The sequence below is a fragment of the Marmota flaviventris genome, chromosome 11 (assembly GCF_047511675.1).
Source record: "Marmota flaviventris isolate mMarFla1 chromosome 11, mMarFla1.hap1, whole genome shotgun sequence".
Lineage (NCBI taxonomy): Eukaryota > Metazoa > Chordata > Mammalia > Rodentia > Sciuridae > Marmota > Marmota flaviventris.
The window spans coordinates 42608671-42628185 of record NC_092508.1 but is presented as its reverse complement, the minus strand read 5'-3'; the positions used below and the strand labels follow the sequence as shown (position 1 = coordinate 42628185).

At 39.4% G+C, this 19515-nt stretch overlaps 1 protein-coding gene across 1 annotated transcript; it reads right to left on the bottom strand.

Annotated features, from left to right (window-relative positions):
* Positions 1–404: 404 nt before the first annotated feature.
* On the bottom strand, positions 405–13071 carry Cavin2 (caveolae associated protein 2). The gene is made up of 2 exons (XM_027924992.2): positions 12275–13071; positions 405–2809 (listed from the first exon to the last, which is right to left on the bottom strand). Exons 1-2 carry the CDS (start codon positions 12755–12757, stop codon positions 2015–2017), a joined length of 1278 nt encoding a protein of 425 aa, XP_027780793.1. The 5' UTR covers positions 12758–13071; the 3' UTR covers positions 405–2014.
* Between the last annotated feature and the right edge of the window lie 6444 nt (positions 13072–19515).

Here is a 19515-nt window from a genome sequence, read left to right as displayed (position 1 = left end):
TTTGGGCCCTGCATGAAATTCAGTCTTCTACCCAGTCTATGGCTGTACAGAAGACAAAGGTTTATCTGAGTGAATAAACTGAACCCGCAGTTCGATAAATTCATGTTTGTAGAACTATTTAAGGTATTAAAAGGTCTGGTACAATATAATAATAATGCAGATGGAACTATCAAATCCATCAAGCTACTGCAGTAAATTCAGATGCTATCCAGAGCTGGCAAGGTAATGTCAAGAAAGTTAAACTTGAAGAATGAGAGTTGGATTTCTAAATGAGATCAGGAAAAAAAGAAAGCAGAGTTAATAGGGGAAATCAAGACTGAAACAATCAACATTACAGCAACATTTGGAGGAGGGTTTAAAAATCAATTCTTTCTGCTTGTTGTAAAATTGTTCTGCCAAAAAAGTGACATTGTTATATACCTTTTATTTTTTGGTTTATTTAATCTTCTTTAACACAGCCATTGTTAGTTCACAAATCCAATATGTGGGGTTACATTATTATGAAATAAGACAAAACTGAATGGGTTATACCATCAATACATTTTGCTAATCCTATCCCTTTTATTAAAGACAAAGCATAGTTTGTTATCATTGTCTTGGATTACGTCTATTTGTTAGATTATTTGTAGTGGTATATACTAAAGGTAGGGCATTTGCTCCCTGGGTCCACTATCTTTGAACTATAACTTAACAAAACATTAGCATTTTGTAATTAAAAATAGATAAAGCAATATGTTAGTATAATGTTAGGCAACAATAAAAATTACCCTGTCTGAATGAATGTGTACACATATATAAACATGCTTTAAGAAGTTACAAAACATTAATATTCTGTGAAATTAATATATAAATAAAATATGACCTGGAATGAAATTACTATTATGTACAAAAGAGGAAAAATAGCACTCTTCCCTTCTCAAACCTATAGACTTTAACAGCTTATAAACTAACATCACATTATATGTAGTATAGAGGTTATTTCAAATTTAGAAAACATTAAAGAATAGTATGGTCCAACTTCCTACAAAGACAGTACATATTATTAACTTTTCGAAGATGTATACTTATTTCAATGTTAAAGAGACAACATTCTACTGAACTTCTTCCAAGAAATAGTTGTACTTCCTTTTGATTATTGAGAAAACAATGCAGCTTTAACACAATAAAATATTTGTTGTAGTATTTGAAAATATTAGAAAATAAAATATTGTGAAGTTATAACATGTTATTCCAGGATATAGAAATATTTTTAGTATTGTTATTTAAAGAGTGAAATAATTAGCTTAATATTGTAAAGATTTCACTTTTAAGCACATATTTTTCCCTCTGTCTTCATTCTCCTTGGCATTCTTTACTTTCCATTTCTCTTATTTCTCAACTTCTTCCTCTTAGTTTTCTTTTCTAACAAGCCTTGCCTTTACTCCATGCTGAATGTCATTAGCTATCATTGTCTTTCAACTTTCCTTCATTTCCAAAAAAACAATGGGTCTTATTAACTGAAAAACTGCCTGAACATTCCCTTCTACCTTTAGTAAATATTTGCTTCTTAAAATATAGCTGTTTTTACCTTACACACGTATGAATATTGTGTATCACCCACTTAAAGATTCGATTCACAGAAAACTGTAGAAATTCAATGGATGACTAATGGCACATGATTCAACAAGCTGATGGAATGACAAAAAATTAATCATATTTCACAACTGGTATTGTAACTGTCCTCTGGTTTTCTCGACTAAGCCAAGTGGATCAGTGTTTTTTCAACTCCTCCATTTCTTCTTCCTGACAATTTTGGAGAAATTCTACAGCAACAGAACCTAAGAGCAAATTGAGTGGATCCTCTGTCAGGTTGCTTTGTTGGCCTCATGTACGTACGTTGCCACTGTGTGGCCAGTGGAGACTCCCTGGACAATGACATTAATGAGTGGGCAGTATGGAGATAGGGAGGAGCTGGTTTCCAGGCTCTGTCGCCCATTTAACCTGGGGCACAGGCTGGCGGCCCTGGGCTCCAGGTTTAGGCGGTTTGGTCCACCTGGAGCACAGCTGGATGCACGGGTTCCTCATTCGACTGCTCTATCACCTCTGAGGTCAGCATGTAACCACCTTCATAGCACACCTTCTGTGCCTGTTCCAGGGCCACCGGCTCTTCTTCTTCATCTTCCACGATTGTCAAGTCAATGTTGCTGTCCATCCCAGAGTTATTCCCTCTGAAGGCCCCCTTCTCAGTATCCCCTTCTGTGTTCTTCCCTTCCAGCAGGGAACTGGGGAGGGATGCTTCAGAAAGACCCTCTGCAAGCGAGCCCTCTTCATGGTCATTTGGCATCTGCTCACTGCTTGCCATGTCTTCTGACTTGCTCTCATTTTCTGCAGGGCTTTCTCCCTCTCGGACTTTCTTTCGACCAAAAGTGAGGGGAGAAACCTTGAAGGGGGAACTTTTCCCTGAGGATGTTTTCTGGTGATTGGATGTGAGAGATTTCTTAATCTTTTCTCTCCTCTCTACAGATACGATCTTGGTCCCCAGCTTGTTCATCTTTTTCTCAATGTTCTGGCGAGAAAAGGCTTTCTTGAGGCTATCTACTTTCCTGAGGCTGGATCTTTTTATTTTCTCTGCCCTACTTTCTTCCATCTTTTCCTCTGCACTGTCTTCCAGGGTCTCCTCCTCGTGGGCTAATTCATCATCGGAGGAGAGGTCCACCGTGTGCAAGGTTTCCTCCAGGGACTTGTTCTCATCAGCAAGCTCCTCCTTCCCTTCCACTGGGCTGGGAACCGGCTCTTTCACAAACACACTGGCAGGGATCTCATTTTCTTCCTGAAAAGATGGACAATGTAGATGGACAATGTTAATAGCATATTTCACAAATGGTCCTAAATGGATGTAATGGGTGTGTCTTTTCTGGGGGATAAAAATGTCAGAAAAGTGGTTGTGGCTTTGATTTTCTGGACTGGGGAGCATTCATTCTAAATTGGGCAAGTCTTTTCCCTTAGGCTGGATAAGGCCAAGGTCTGCCTGTTGGGAATAGCATGAGGACAGCTGGCAAAAGCGCTATCAGTGACAGGCAGCAGGGAAGTGGGCTGTGACTCAGATAGACCAGGAAGCTGCCTAGATAAAAGGAGCTAAAGTAAGTACTGTACTGTGAACCCAGAGGCCCTCTCTTTCCTACCCTCTCTCCAGGTCACAGGGCTCAGCTCCTGCCAAAAACCTATTGCAAAAGCCCTGAAGTTTGAGATGAATGATCAAAGATGGGGGTTGGGGGAGAAAACAGAGAAGTCCTAAAGTGCCAGACACTATGTAAAGTCTTGTTTCGTTCCCTCCCCAGCTAGATGTCAGCAGTGAAGCTCTGCTCAGAAGCACACAGGTGTCTTGCTGATGACATCATTTGAGAGTAAGAGGAGCAAGGGCTCACCTTCTTGAGGCTCCTGCTCATGAAGGTCACGAAGCAATGTGTTTTAGGATAGGCTTTGTGGGAGCTCAGGGGTAGGGGAGATACCAGGGTCATTTTTAGAGTTGTGAGGGATTACACTGACAGGCATTGCATATCAAGTCTCTGTTGCTAAATAGTTTCTTTGGGCAAGAAGCCTTTGGCCCTTATCTCCATCTAATAGTAAGGAGAGAAGTTTGAAAAGCTGCCCACCCTCTTCCATATTCCCAGAACATCCCTCTAGATGGCCTTGCAATAATAGTTCAGGGTACAAAGTCCAAGGACTTGCTGCCAGAGTGCTGGGCAATGGTGCTTCCATGCTCACCAGGGAGGTTGAATCCATATTTTTATGGTTTTCTTTAAATATTAGACAATGAGAGGCCTTCAGCCAGGTGCCATGACATTTTCACTGGAAAAAATGGCACAGGATCGGATGTGTGGCAGAAGGCCCCAGTCTCCGTCTTTGCTGTACTGCTAAATGGCTGTGCAGCTCAACAAATAACTTAATCTCCTTGGGTCTCAGTTTCTTCCAAATATGAACCAAAAGGATTTGACCTAGATTAGCAGCTTTCAAACTGCACTCCCAGGGGCACCAGGGTTTCTGCAGGAATGTGGGAGGGGGCAAGTCTGCTGAGCCCCTTGCCACCCCTGCTGCCATCAGAGCCTCAAGGTGACCTGATTATATCTTGGGCTGCCCAGTAAAATTTCAGTTTGAAAATGACTGGATTTAGTGGGCTTAAAAGTCTACTTGAGATCTAAACTTCATGCAAAGTTCATGTTAATGGTAAAGACTTCTTTTCTGGCTTTGTAATTTTGAAACGTCTATAAAATTGCATTATAATTGAAAATATGCTCTGAGTATGACTATTTTTTAACTTCTTGATATGAAGATTAAGTGAACAAATTTTTGATATCATAGAGAAACTTAAAACTCTCTCCTTAACTACTGAAGAGCATAATTACATTACTCTGAAGAGATACAGGTCTTTGCCTTCCCTTATACACACACTCATATAGTATCCTGTTCATTAATTGGTTAGAAACAAAGGAGAAAGTCCTGGGAGAGGTGAAGAGCAAAAAAGTCTGTTTAAACAGAGACCATGTGAGAGGGAAGTTATTACACATCCTGTTTCCTAACGCTCTCCTCACACCCTCCCATTTTGTATGTCATGGAAAAAGTTAGGTACACAGTGTGAGAAAAAGTGAAGAGGTGAAAGGAGCATGGAGTTACTAGGAGTCATTTGTGACCTGGGCTTTTGCAGATAGCCACTTTTCTCTTGCTTCAAGCTGAGTTGCTTAGCTTTACTGGAAAGCACTCCCCATGAAGGCAGGAATTTTCATCTCTTATTCCCTGCTGTGTCCTCCACACCCAGAGCTCAACAGGGGCTTGTCCAAGAAGTGCTCCTTGGGTAAGGTGGCTTTCTAAGAAGGTCCCTAGGGGGTGGGAGTGCAGATGGCTACACTGTCCTGTGGGGCTTGAGGACTACCAAATAATGGCCTGTCTCTGTACCAGTTTGCTGGATGCTGGTGTCCCTGGAAAATGAGGAGAAAACAAGGCAGGGCAATGGTTTCCCTTTTAAAAGGAAGGATTTTATTCTCTGTGGGTGAGTATTACTGAAAGCAGGGAGACAACAGAAATAGCTAGGGCTCTGATGCTTAGTCCAGAAGCGAAATTTCTTCTGGGGTTTGACAAGAGGGTTGGGAAGGTTTGACAGATGTTGCTTGCAGGAAAGGAAGAAACCAAGAGTTCAGTGAAATGTTATTAAAAGTTCTCAGGGAGGAGAGCAAAAACTCAGGCAGAAAACTGTTAAAAATAAGCATTGGTTATCAGAGAAGTGGTACATTTTATATAGCATAATCTTTCAGGGTAATCAAAAGTCATAAATTGGATAACTTCCCTTTCTTTAACCCTAACTAAAGGTAGGTATATTAATTGTACTTCTAAAAGAATTAAACTACTATTATTTCAGTTTTCCTTAAATTAAGTTTTAGTATTAACCAAACATAGTTTCTGTAAGATCTTAAGACTCTTTTGTCTCTATTTTCACCTATCTGAGGATAGCTTTGAGGAAAATGTTTTAGAAGGTGAATCAGAAGAGATCATTGGTAGATACAGGCTGAATCTGTGGGGTGGGAGCAGGTGTGGAGGGTAGATGGAAACCCAGTTGAACTCTTTTGTAAAATGCCAGGGAAATTTATATAAGAACTCTTTTGATGCCAACTATGGAAATTAACCCAGCAGGAACAGAGATAATCCAGAATGAGCTGGATGTGTCTTTGAGTGAGATACATCTTCTTGGCTAACTGCTATGCTTCTGCTGTCATTTTAATTACTTGAGCAGTATTTTATGTTCTGTCTACTAGACAGTGTTTATTTTGTGGCTTCTTATGACATCCACTCTGGAGGCAAACTCTTTTCACACAGAAATTTGTAAATGTGCAAGCACATGTAGGTCTTCCCTTTCCATGATGTTTATTTCAGTATACAAAAACAAAACAAAACAAAAACTGATACTTTTCAAAGTCTGTTCTTTTGAAAGACATATGCATGGTGTTTGACCATGAAGTATCTGCTATGGGATAGAAACTCGAGTTGAACTTCAGATGATGAATCCTCCATAACTGCCCCCTCCCTGTGATGCCTAGACTCACCATGTGCCTGGGCATGCAATCCTCTCGCACACACCTCATGGGAACACTTGATATTTCACATACTTACAGGTGAGATGACTGACTCTTCTGCCTTCAGCTTCCTGTTGTAATGTTTTTGATTTGCTTTCTCTTACAGATTCTAAGACTGACAGCTATTTCAAGGGAGAGGACCAAGTAAGTACACATCCCTAACTGTCACTGCTTACTTATGCTAGTTAACCATCTGTCTACTTAAGGGTTGTGACTCCTTAAAATGGCATTAAGAATCCTTGTGGGCCGCTTTGCTTCCTTGGGCAGTTCTACCCACTAGGAGCCCCAAGGAGAAGCTGGTTATTTGTCCTTTGTTTTCAAAAAGGTCCTCAGCCTGGACTGATGCAGGTGTTTGTGATTCTGACCTTTCACAAGGACCCTGAGGAGGTTTTCAAAGGAAGGGAGAATTAAACAGCACACTTCAAACATATATGATGGATATGCTGGCAGCATAAAAAAGAGAAAAGGAGTGGAAAGAACTCTTGAGAAGTGGCATTTTTCCTTGCAGTCTGGCTTGTTGGCTATTTATATTGATTCTTGTGAACCAGTTGTCCAGTCTTGCATGTAAATACAATGCAGAGAAACTTGCCAACCTGCTGGGCACTTCTTGAGTTGAAGCTTATGGAAGTGAATCTTTGTGCCTATGCAGGCATGCACGCTTTTAAAACGAGGAGAATCCATGACCAGCCTTAGAGAAAGAAATCAACCCTAAGTCATTTAAAAGCCTGAATAAGGAGAGAGAAGCCAGCAGTTTGCTTTCCTGTCACTAAATAATCATTCTTGACATTAGACAAAGATAACAAAGGATGTCATACTCCTACAGGGATGTAGTGGCATCCCAGAGAGATATGAAACCATAAATTTGTGTCCATGGAATATTTTATCCAATAATTTCTAACTAGTAGTTATTAAAATGGAACTATGCCCACCTGACATTGTGATTTATAGGTCTCCTACACATTGATGGTTTTCTCCGATTTGTGTTTCTGAGGTATAGATTGCCAAGCGGATAAAGCCATTGATTAGAACTGCACCCCTAGGGCAGCTGTCGGTGGAATCAGCAAGTCATAAGAATAAAATGCATTAGTTATAATCCCTGAGCAGTCTTTTGCATTCTGGAGGATTTAAAAGTTTCATTATTTTTCAGTGTTATCAAGGGTTTCATTTTTTTTTTTTTTTTTTTTTTTGGAGCACACTGGTTAGGTGTTCTTAGTTATTCATAAAAGACACAAAACAAAATAAAAAAAAATCACACTGAATTATTTAAAAGCTGATATAGAAAACCCAGTTTTGAACTTTACCACCATGGGATTATAGTGTTTGTTTTTACTCATTTCACAATTCCACTCTGTAATTTCTATTATTAACAAAATGAAACATTGCTAGTGACTTGGTTTCTTAGGGCCTCTGCTTCTTTGATATCAAATGAATTTAAACTAAATGATTATTAAGGTGCTTTCCAGCTCTAAAATATTTGATTGTGTGATATTAACCTAAACCCTACAAAACAGAATTGTAGAAATGATTCCATGATGTACTCATGCCAAATGTGTTTTGCTTCATGGCAAGAATCAAAACTGCAGGAACTGAGTTGTATGGGAGAACTTTTTTTTTCATTCATTAAATTCCAACAAATACAAATTACAAAAAGTGGAAAGGGCAACATTTACTTGGAAGGCTTACACATGACAAAGAAGCTACTTTTTTTTGTTTTTTACATATAGGAGAAGGTAATGATTTTTTGAAGATGAATCAACAGTAATCAGTTATTCATTTAAAGTGCTGGGGGCAGTGCTGTTATTCAATAAATGTAATAACAACAAGAACTAGTATTTTGTTATTTTATAAACTAAAAGGGCATTGCTGTGTAACATATCAAAACCAATATCTCATTATAGGAATGTTAATCAATGTGATAGAAACATGGCAAGTTGTTGTAGAAAGGTATCTTTGATTATCTGTATTTCTATTTCTTCCAAGTTTGTACTAACTCAACGGTTTTTAGAGCAGTGGCTTTGGATAAAGTACAATCTTTTTTTTTTTTTTTTTTTTTTTAAAAATCAATTTTAAAACAGTCCTAAGATATTAAGCTTTTAGCACTTTTCTAAAATTCTGATCTCATCTAAGGAACCAAATGATTAATATTTGAGCACATTTATAGGCTCAATTCTCCAGAAATGTATCCACTGCAAATATCTAACCTTTCTATTTTTTTCACCCAATTTCACAATTTTATGTGGAGGAAAGTGTAAGCTGTCCATGAGTACTCTCATTTTGTTCACTGGATTCAAAATTATTCCCCAACTGCTTTTTCAAATAGTCATTACTAGAACCTTAAGAGGACATAAGTGGACACCGTGCCCTCAGGGCCAGTTACTTGTGAAATTCTAGCCTCTTCAACCAACAGAGAAAATTTCCTCTTAACTGCAAATCCACTGATTTTTCTGTACAAATTGTATTTTTTTTTTAGTCAAAGATAGGTAGGCATGCTTATAGGCAAAGTCTTAGTCTTTGTCTATCTATAACACTTGCTTTTTGATTATTAATGCCTATGTTTTTTATTTTATTAATGCTGGGTCATGTCACAGTATTTTGAATTCAAACATTGATTTTGAGCTGTTAAAAAAAACTTTAAAAAGGAAAGATGCTGAGTTTAATGAGGACTTAAAAATTTATTTAATTGCTCAAAGGGAGTTGATTGTTTCTCTAGTTTTAGATACTACTGGTAATAATTTGAAGTAATTGCTAAGAAATTAGATGCTTAACAGCTACAGCGATGTTGTAAAGTTCAGCACAGATTTCAATAAATAAATGACACGTTTTAAGTAGCACAGATTAAGAACAAAGTTTGAAATGAAATAAAGCAAATATTTTAGTGTCTAGTCAACCAACCAATCAACCAACCAATATACATCTGTAGATTTTGGAGAAATGACAAGACTTCACAAACTGGAAACATAATATTTGCAATATTCCAATACTAATAATGTCCAGGGGAGCAGATTTTCTTTTTTGCATTCTCTTATTTTTACATAATTTTGTCTTGAACAAGAAAACCAATAGATTGAGTAAGGGAAAGTCCAGCATAGTGTTTAAGTGGATACTGAAAATGAGAAACTATATAAAGATATCAAGTGGCATCTGCTACACTACCTAATCTCCACTTTTCCTGCAGGTCTAGGACACATTCCCCTTCTGCTACATTGTGTAGATGCTGCTGATACTAGAAGGGTCTACTTAGAGAAGGTCTTTTGGGCAGATTACTATACTTCCTTGGCAACATGACAATGCTGATTTCAACATGATGGTAGGCATACCATGCATGTGTGTGTGTGTGTGTATAAGCTTCAACTCAAAAGGCATCTGCACAGCTGTTTTAAGATCCTGGGAAGGGTGGGGTTAGTTTTGATTCAAGAGCCATAGTTCTAACCAAGTATAAGTGTGGCCTCCTGTCTGAGCAAATGCATTTCAGATCCACTCAGTAATAGCGTCTTATTCATTGAGCACTTACATCACTGTTTAAAATGTTATTTCCTTATTCATCACCTTACAAAAGAAAGATGAGAAAGAAAGTACCAGTGTCTAAGAACATATATTCTAGGGTCAAATAGATGTGAGTTTGAATCCTAGCTTCACCATTTGCTTACTGAGTAACTTCAGACAAGAAGTAAACACCTCTGACTCTCAGCATTCTTATCTCTAAAATTGGGGATACTTGAAATAATGCCCAGAAAGATGCTTAGCAGTATATGCAGGGCTTGTTGAATGCTCAAATATAATTTTTATGATATTAATACTTTCAGTGTATAGATGAAGAAACAGGCTTGGAGAAGATATAAATATGTCAAAGATCAAATATTTGCAAGTGATGAAACTAGGATTTGTACCAGTTTGATTCTAAAAATTACCTTTTCAACCATTGTACTGGACCCTTTCTAACACATATGATTGCTGTCCCTTGGCATCCTTGCTACCCTACTGAAACTCCAGCTTCAAGAAAGAACAAGAGAAAAAGCAATCTTCCCACTGGGAACGGTAGTTGCATTTGTTTCTCCAAATCATCCTCTTGCAATGCCTTGAGACTTGTGATTTCTCATATCCCTTAGGCCAATAAAGGACCCTACACAGCTTAAGAAAAGGCCAGTTACTTGCTTCTAGTCCCCTGACTCCTCAAATACTCTTCAAAAATATCTCTGGGGTTGCTTGCAAGAGGGACCCAGAACGGAGTCTGAGCAGATTGTTTTGGATTCTCTTAGCTTCCACTTGGTCTTGAGCACACCGCCCCCCACCACACTTTTTTTTTAATCTTTTCTCACTATGTGGAGAATCCTACTGTTTCTGGTTGCAATTTTACACCTGTCAGTCCAATGTGACAAAACAGGTGACCATGTCAGGCCCTCATCAACAGCACGTGCCTTTTAGTTACCCAACAGTATATATATTTTTAACATCAGTTTCACAATTCTCTTGAACTTCTAGTCACATTACTCCCTCCTTATTCCCCCCAACACAAACATTTGCAGAATTCTGTGTATAAACAAAACAAAAACCAATCCCAATAAATTGTGCTTTTCCTTTACTAGATAAATACTTTCTCCCATTCCTTAACTGAGGAATGAAATGCAAGATAATATCCCTCATTCATAATGAAAAGGGGGATGGATTTCCTTTGGTGACAGAGTTAAATAGGACTGTACGTGTTTGATTTTGTTTAGAGATCACTATTTAATTTAGGAATGGCTTAAGACCTGAGATTTCTACTATCTTTTACACTAATAAAGTGAGGATCTCATAGGCTTACCGTATCTCTTTTCAGTTTATCTGGTATGTGAAAATCTATTGCATTTGTATCAAAAGCTGAAAAGTTTCTTGACTGTGAAAGCCTTCAAGGTGCAGGAGAGCATCAGCTGCCTAAACTTTTATAACATTCAAGTGTAATTTTTGAGGAGGACAAAAAAACAACGGAATGAGTCTTTCCTTTTATGGGTATAGGAAGGCTTGGGTTCTAACTTGGCAGAGTAGATTCATTCAGAAAAAGAAGGCTCCCTCGGTTTAAATCTCAATTTCTACATCTTTCTTGGGAGATGAAGGCTTTCCCTGTGTGCCTTTCACAATCAAACTGTTGGTTATAGCCTCTCCCCTCCATGGCTTTGAAATCCTCTCCTATTCACATGGTCACAATGAGACAGCCCTGAGGCAGGATGGCAATCGCTTCCTGGGCTCTGGGCTGGCTGGGTTCCACCAGGCGGAAGGGCTTCCAGCCCTAGGCAGGGCTGCCCTTGGATTCACAAATGCCCACCACTTGGCGGAACAACGGCCCTACGCAATCTCCCTGTCCCCAAATAGCCTCTTGCTACATTAACTGCATCATTGATGCATTAAAAAAAAATTAAGTAGCCTTTTTATTCTAAGGCAACCATTTGAAGGAGAAAATATTCAAGACTAGGCTTTGTGACTGTAACTGATAACACTCCTTTTATTTTACTTTATAGATGTGGTCTCTCTGAGCAATGAGAGGCATATCTAGTGTTTGTAAAGAGTTATGCTCTGCATTTTTAGTGCATCATTTGTTAGAAAAAGAACTCAACAAGATTGCTTTGCCCAAAAAAGTCTTTAAAGAACAAGGCTAGTTCAACTCTAATGGAATCAATCAATCACTTGGTTAGTCCCCAAAACACTGGCGGCCTTTGGAAAAGGGGACAGTTGAAAATGTTATGAGTTTCTTGATTTAAACAAAACAAAACAAAAAACTTATGATTACAAAGAGCTAATAAGCAGCCACTGAATTAAGTTGCCCTGTTCAGCTAACAGCTGCTGCCAATGTTCCTAATGCAAAGAGACAAACGAGTTTGACTAGGGTGGGTACATGCACCTGCCTGTCTCCTCAAACTATATGGAATACATCCAGGTGCTCACTGAAAAATGACCCCACTTTCCCAACCTCAGGGGCATCTACCTTGGTTTTAAGCTGAAACGACTTGGGAAGTTCCCACTCCTGTATGCAGATTTCACATGTGTCTGCTGCAGGCAACCCAGGGACAATGCCTCTTGTGTGTGATCCCTGACAGGCAGGACAGATGTAAAAATGGCCATGAGAGCCAGGAGGACTGAGATCATGAATGTTAAAGACCCCCCCCCCCACCCACGTGTGAGGAGGTGTAGGGGACACTGACCTGGAAGATGAGCACTTTGAAATGGTTGCGTCTGAGGAGTTGAGCGTGGTTATTCTCCAGCCGCTTCACCTGTGCGCACTGTCTCTCCATGCGCTCCTTGACAGCGCGAGTGTGGGCGCTGACCTTTCGAGATTTCTCCAGCAACTTGCTCACGGTGTTGCTGGTAGAGGCCTGGTATTTGGAGAGCTTAGTGAGGTCGTTCTGGATGCCCTTCACTGAGCCCTCCAGGCTGATCTGCCGCTGCTCCATCTTGTGCTGGTTCTCTTGCACGGTGTCCAGCATGTTCACCAGCTTGTCTAGGAGCGTGTGCACCGTGACGGCGTTCACCTTCGAGTTGTCCCGGATAGCCTCCTCCGTGCACCCCAGGTTCAGACTGGGGCTTGGTGTGGAGGAGGGAATCGGGCTGGGGCTTGGTGGCTTCTCTTGGCTCATGTCAGAACTCGGGTGCTGGAACTTTTCCGCTTGTGCAGCATCCTCTCCCATGGTTGGACAGATGGGAACAATCTCTCCTGCTGGGAGATTCTTCTTGCTGGGGTGAGAAGGGTGGCGGTGAGGGTGCAGAAAGAGGCCCTCTGGCTTAAGCTCTGAGCACCGCTCTTCAGACTGGCAGAGGTTCAGACAGGCAACAACTGGCTAAGCTGATCAGGGGAACTGCATTCCAGCTGCTCTTAAAGGTCCTACTCCACCCAGTGGGAGGCGAAGGTTACAGAACTGAGAACCACTCAGAGTTCAGAAGCATGCACACACTTCCTTACCACGTTCTCCACTGCACACAGCACTTTGGTGCAGGTTTTGCTTTTCTTTCCTATTCCTCTTCCCCTTTTAAAATAAGTTCAATGCCATATTTCAATCATGACTTCATCTAGAGGCGGAGAAAAACATGCTAAGTTGGCCCAGCTCCACAGCCTCCAATTGGCTAAAGCTAGTAAACTTTTCTCTGGCTGCTACGCTACAGAGACTGTTTTTTCTTCCTGGATACGAGTTATTATAACGGAAAGTATTGTTTGCATTTGCCCAAGAACTGACTGATAGGTTGCAGAACACTGGGTGCCCTAGTGGGAGGGGTACAGTTTAAAAAATATGTGCAGCCAAGTTTGTGTTGTAAATTTCTCATTTGCAGAGAAGTGGAAGTTCTGATAATGACAAGGAAAACAGCCCAGTTCTTCCTTTTATTCTTGCAATCAGGGATGCAGTGGAAGTTGAAAGAGACTGAACTTCAGGGTTGGTAAAATAATCAATATTATGGAATATTGTCATAGTGTTTTTTGAATGACCACTTTTTTTTTTTTTTTTTTGAGAAGCCTTTTGCCCTCCCCAAAGTGGTTCCTTTAAAAAGCTAAATGCTTTTTTGGTTTTACCTAATTTTGAACCCATGGTGAAAGATCTTTTCAAATGCGCATCTCTGCAAGGCATTTATTGACACGTGCCCAGAAGTGTGACTGCAGGCCGGTTGAGCCGGAGTGTTCCTAATGTTTGACATTTCCAAATTCCTGCTCAGTGAAGTGGCACACCTGTTCGCAAACCTAGTCCTCCTTAGCTGAGCCCTAGGGACATGGGGCTTATTTCCTAAAACAACTTTACATGCTTGAATTGGTTTTAAATGTATCCAGTCTTTGAAAGTGGAAGGAAGTTTGTAGCAGGTCTTCTATGAAAAGTTTAGAGAAGAATAAGTGCTAGCCCATATTGGGTCAGGGATTGATAATGGAACAATGCTATTCTTCAATGGCAATATCTGCATGTAAGCCTATCAATCAGCAGGTCATTTGCTGTCTCATTTGTTGAATTTCTATCTTCTGTTATCTGTAGCATCCAGGGAATATTTATAAAGCCTGACCCAAGACCCCACCCTTAATGAATATATCTGCTAGTTAGCAAGATGAATTGAAGACATGTACCGAGGTCCTCAATTTCCTCAGATAACTGATACCCACTTAAAGTGAATACTTAAAAATAGGAATCAAAAAGGTAAGAAGATTTGATGAGACTTTTATCCTTTAAAAAATAAAGCAATTATTAAAATTAATTTAACTTATATTAAAAAAATTCAGTTGGTCAGGGGTGTGTTAAATATTAGAACAAAAGTTGAATCAAGTGTTGGTTTCGAGAAGTTAAATTTTCTAACAAAATTATTCAGTATCGCGATACCATGTCCTTCTGCATTTGACTTCTGTGGGCAAATCATAAAAAGTGTCATTATTTCAAAAATATTTGAGGGCTTCATCAATTTTCCAAGAGCCTCTCTTGAATTTTGACATTCAAATCATTTCCTTTTGAAGCACTTATTGTACATCTTCCACGTGGATTTTTTTTTATCTTCTTCAAAATGTTAACTATTCCAGCTGCAGATTTTCATTTGTCAGAAGAGTTGCCCATGATTCAAGGGCTTTTCTAACATTACCTTCATCAACTTTATGATTTTCTACACATTTTGCAAGATGATTTCACATTATAATCACTTCACCCTGATTTTGCCTTGATTTGCACAGATTTTGCATTGCATTGTTGGAGATTATATAATCAGCTGGATAAATAGAGATGTTAGGGAGATGGAATGTAAGGTGGGAAAGGAGAGAGGTTCTTTCTTAAGAAGAAGAATTATTTACATGTACACTTATTTATTTTTTAAAATTAATTTTGAATAATGAAACTATAGCAGTAATCTATTGCTGTGTAACAAATCAGCCTGAAACCCAGTGGCTTGAAGTACCAGTCATTTTATTTACTGATGGTTCTGTGGCTGGCTAGGCAAGGCTCAGCTGGAATGGGTCATCTCCACTGGGCATGCTCATTCAGCTGTAGTTTGGGGGGATGAATACAAGATTGCCCTATTCACATTTCTGATGCTTCAGCTGAGATAACTAGAATACTGAGTCTTCTCTTTTAGCCTCCAGAAACTCTGTCTGATCCTTTAGAAGGAAGCCAGATTTCTTCATGTGCTGCCTCATATCCTAAGGAAATAGATGCAAAATTTGCAAGCACTCTTAGAAAGGGTAGGCTCTGGAACACTCCCTTGTCACTTCCACCACAGTCTATGGTCCAAGCGAGTCACAGGCCAAGCTCAGATTCAAGCGAATGGGATAGACGCCACAAAGTTATGAGGGGAGCAGCAACCTTTCCCATGGCAAAATGGGAAGCAGCATGAGAGAGATTGCTACAGTCATCCTTGGAAACAATCTACCTCAATGCAAATGTTTTCTTTTAGAAGGCTGTTACAGATAAAAATAAAGGCCTTTGGCCACAATTTCCATTCCATATTCCTTTCTCTTTTATTTGAAGTAATTATTTTTGTGAATATGTTGTCCAGCCTAGTAATCATGGGAATTATAAAGAGCTATGGTGTGCAAACCCTCCTGCCCTGTAAAAGACAGCATGTATCATAGTTAGTAATAGATGCAGACTCTAAAGGCAGCAAGAGCTAATATAAGGATAAAGCACACAACCAAAGAAAACGCCATTAATGAATTAGAATTTGAGGTAACTCTATGTATCCGAATTCACCATTTAGTTCTCCTAAATTACATCCTATTTCTGATAGAAATTGGTAACATTTTTTCTACAGGAAAAATTTTTAAAATTGAATCTAACAATTACATACTATGAAGTTTCTTGGAAATTAAGTAGCAAAGTTTAGACCTAATACAGTGACAGATAAAGGACTCCTGGAAGTGAAAGTGACTTGTTAAAGAATAATGACTGAAACAACAGAATGCAAGAGGGTGGGGGGAGCTCAATAGCCTTGGGAAATAAGTTTGAGGCACTGGGGATGTAAAGATGAACTTATTTGCTCACCTTTGCAAGATTCTGACTTAATGGCAGGTAGGTAAATAAGGGTATATATACACACACACACACACACACACACACACACACAGGGGTGGCAACTAGAGAGGGGCTCAACTCTGCTCCCATCCAGGAATGTGAGGGCAGGACAGGTTATATTTGGGAACTTTAATCTTCTAGTTGACCACCAGCTGCCTACTTTTACCTTAGGTGTGCAAGTCACATAAGCATACAGGTTGCTCTAGGAAAATGCCTACTTTGTTACTGGCCAAGGCATTGGTCCCAAGATCTGTATGGTCTTCCATACAAAATACTTAGAAGCTGGGCATGCTGGTGCACACCAGTGATTCCAGTGGCTTGGTAGGCTGAGATAGGAGGATTGCAAGTTCAAGGCTAGCCTCAGCAACTCAGTGAGGCCTTAAGCAATTTAGCAAGACCCCATCTCAAAGAAAATAAATAAATAAATGGAAAGGTCTGGGGATGTGGTTCAGTGATAAAGATCCCCTGGGTTCAACCCCCAGTACCAAAACCAAACAAATAAACAACAACAACAAAACGAAAAATGAAAAACATAAAACAAACAAAAACAACTACTTAGAGAAGTACTACTCACTTATTTGAGGCAGCTTAGTAGCCTCCTTGCTTGGCCCATGCATTGTTGGTGTAATTAATTATGACAATGATTGGAGTCCTGGAATGAGCCAGGAAATGGAAAGTCTTTTTTTCCCAGGGGCTAATGAGGCAGAGAAATCTAAGCTGGCTACTCCATGTATCTTTTCCTCTGGATCCCCATATTGGACTTCAACAAATTTTCAAAGGTTGGGTTGCCTCTTAAGCAGGAAGCAATGTTGGGGTTGGATGAGTGAGTTAACCATACGAGCAGAAAGAAAAAACAACATAATGACATCCACAGTCTCTACGTTTTAAGATAGTTTACGTGCAATAATAGATAACCAGGAATATGCAATTCTTTAAGAATTATTGTTAACAGTCTTTATTTATTCCCTGAACCCCTCTGTCTAATACTTTTTAAACATATTACTATTCTTAAAGCTTAACTTGTAAGATTACATTATAAAACAAAGGGCTTTGTGAAAATATTCTTACTTAAAGAAAAGTCTAATGTGGGGCTAAATACCAAAAATGGTGGGATAAAGGCATGTTACTAAGATAAAATGGATTAGACAGAAAGCAGGGTGGGGTTGAAGGATATCTGACTGCATCTTGGTGAATCAGATGTACCTTGAATCCTGTACCAACTGCGCCCTGCAGTGGGTACAGGCAGAAAGTAAGGGGGCAGTTTTTGGAAAATCCTGAAGGTCCTCTCTGTACCTTATCCTTTGCCAAAGTAGTGCAGAGTGAAAAAATTATTCACTTTCACTAGGAATATTAATGATGAAAAGCACATGAATACATGACTCTAATCTTTCCCAAAGTCCCCATAATAACCCATCAATGATAACAACAGAGCAAGGTAAAAGGAATTGCTGTCTAAATGTGTGATAAAGCAAAAATAATATAGAATGTTGGCATTTAAGATAGATTTCACCCACTCTCTATGGGCTGTCACTTTAGGAACTCTAAGATTTTCAAAAATTCCAGATGGGCTTGTGTTCTCAAGGCCTTCTCTGGCTCTTTGGTGCACATGATCCCATGTACCATCTTGAACTTCTCCATATCTGCCCAGTTGTGAACCCTGACCTTTCTTTAAGCATTATACAATCTACTCAAGGTATTCATCCTGAGTGTAGCAGATGTTAATGGCATTTCAGGGTCATAGTTGGGATGATTTCTGACATCTTGCTGGGTCTTCTGTTCCTAGGTGTCTGTCTTGTTTCCTCCTTGGTTCTCTCACTAGTTCATGAAGGAAAATCATTCTCAAATACTGAATGTTGCATCTTATCCTCTATCCCAAGAAGATTTTTTTTTTTAAACCATGAATGAGTTTTTCCTTTCCTAAGAATTCTGGCACTAGTTAAGATAAATAAATAAACTCTTGTACTTTTTCTTGGTCAACTTCACAGGTAGGAAATCAAATTAGAAAACCATTCATTTATCATTTATTCATTCATTTATCAAATATTGAGTGATTCTTAGGTGTTGGGAAGACAGCATTGAACAAGAGACAAAGTCTCTTATCCTATAGACACATGTTCTAAAAGAAGGGGAGTTGGACACCGATTATAAATAAAAATACAATGCAATGTTGTCAGACAGTGGTAAGTACTGGAAAGAAAAATAAAGTACAGTAAGGGCCCAGAGAGTGTCCAGGGTGCTGTCTTAGATTGGTTGATAAGAGAATTCCTTTTGGACCACAGCCATTTAAGCAGAGATGTTGTAGAAATCCAGATGACAGGAAAGAACTTCTTCTATAGAATTGTAATTTTTTAACATAGTGAGGGCACGCAACTAAAGATTACATTTCCAGCCTCCCTTTGAGGTGTGGACAAATTCTATTCAATGGATGTGAGCAGTGATGTAGACTGTCTTTAAATACTACCCTTCCAGGATCAGATGTATGCTCTTGTTGGGGCTCAGAAAATAATACCCCAAAGTCTGATATTTTGACCTGCTATGAAACCTTAGAACCTACCTCAAAATCAAGGTCCCTCTTATCTTCCCTTGTTTCCACACTCCTATCACAGGGAGGAACTTTGTGCAAAGTTCTCTTTTCTACATGATGGGATCCACCTAAAGAGGAACACACCTTGAGTCTTGCTGAAATTGCATTAACCAGGTAAGACTAAATTCATATCCTATAAGGAGAAAGACTGAAGTCTGTCAACTTATCTGGACAGAACTTTGTTACTGTTATGGTTTAGATGTGGTGCCCCCTTAAAGCTCACATGTGAGACAATACAAGAAGGTTTGGAGGAGAAATTATGGAGTTATAGCCTTAACCTAATCAGTGAATTAATCCCTGGGGGGATTAACTGAAGTAGTAGGGTGTGGCTGGAAGAGGTAGGAATTGGGGCATGGCTTTGGTGTATATATTTTGTATCTGGAGAGTGGACTCTCTCTCTGCCTCCTGGTCACCATGATGTGAGCTGCTTTCCTCTACTACCCTCTCCCACCATGATGTGCAGGCTCAATCTCGAGCGCCTAGGAATGGAGTCGACCTTCTATGGACTAAGACCTCTGAAACTGTGAGCCCTCAAATGAATTTTTCTTTCTCTATAATTGTGCTGCTAGGGTCCTTTAGTCACAGAAGTGAAAAAGCTGACTAAAATAGTTACCCACCACTGTGTCCTACTTCAGTCCCATAGAGAATCATTTTCAATCTTTGACTCAGGAGCCCATTGAACTTTGTCCCAGGCTGTTGTACATTATCCAAGACCATACAACAATGGTTTTAAGTTCTCCTAAAAACTATTTACTATTCTGCTAAAAATTGTCTATGTTCCCTTTCTCCCTATCCTTGATTAAAAAAAGGGGATATAAGTTTCCTAATAATGTGATGA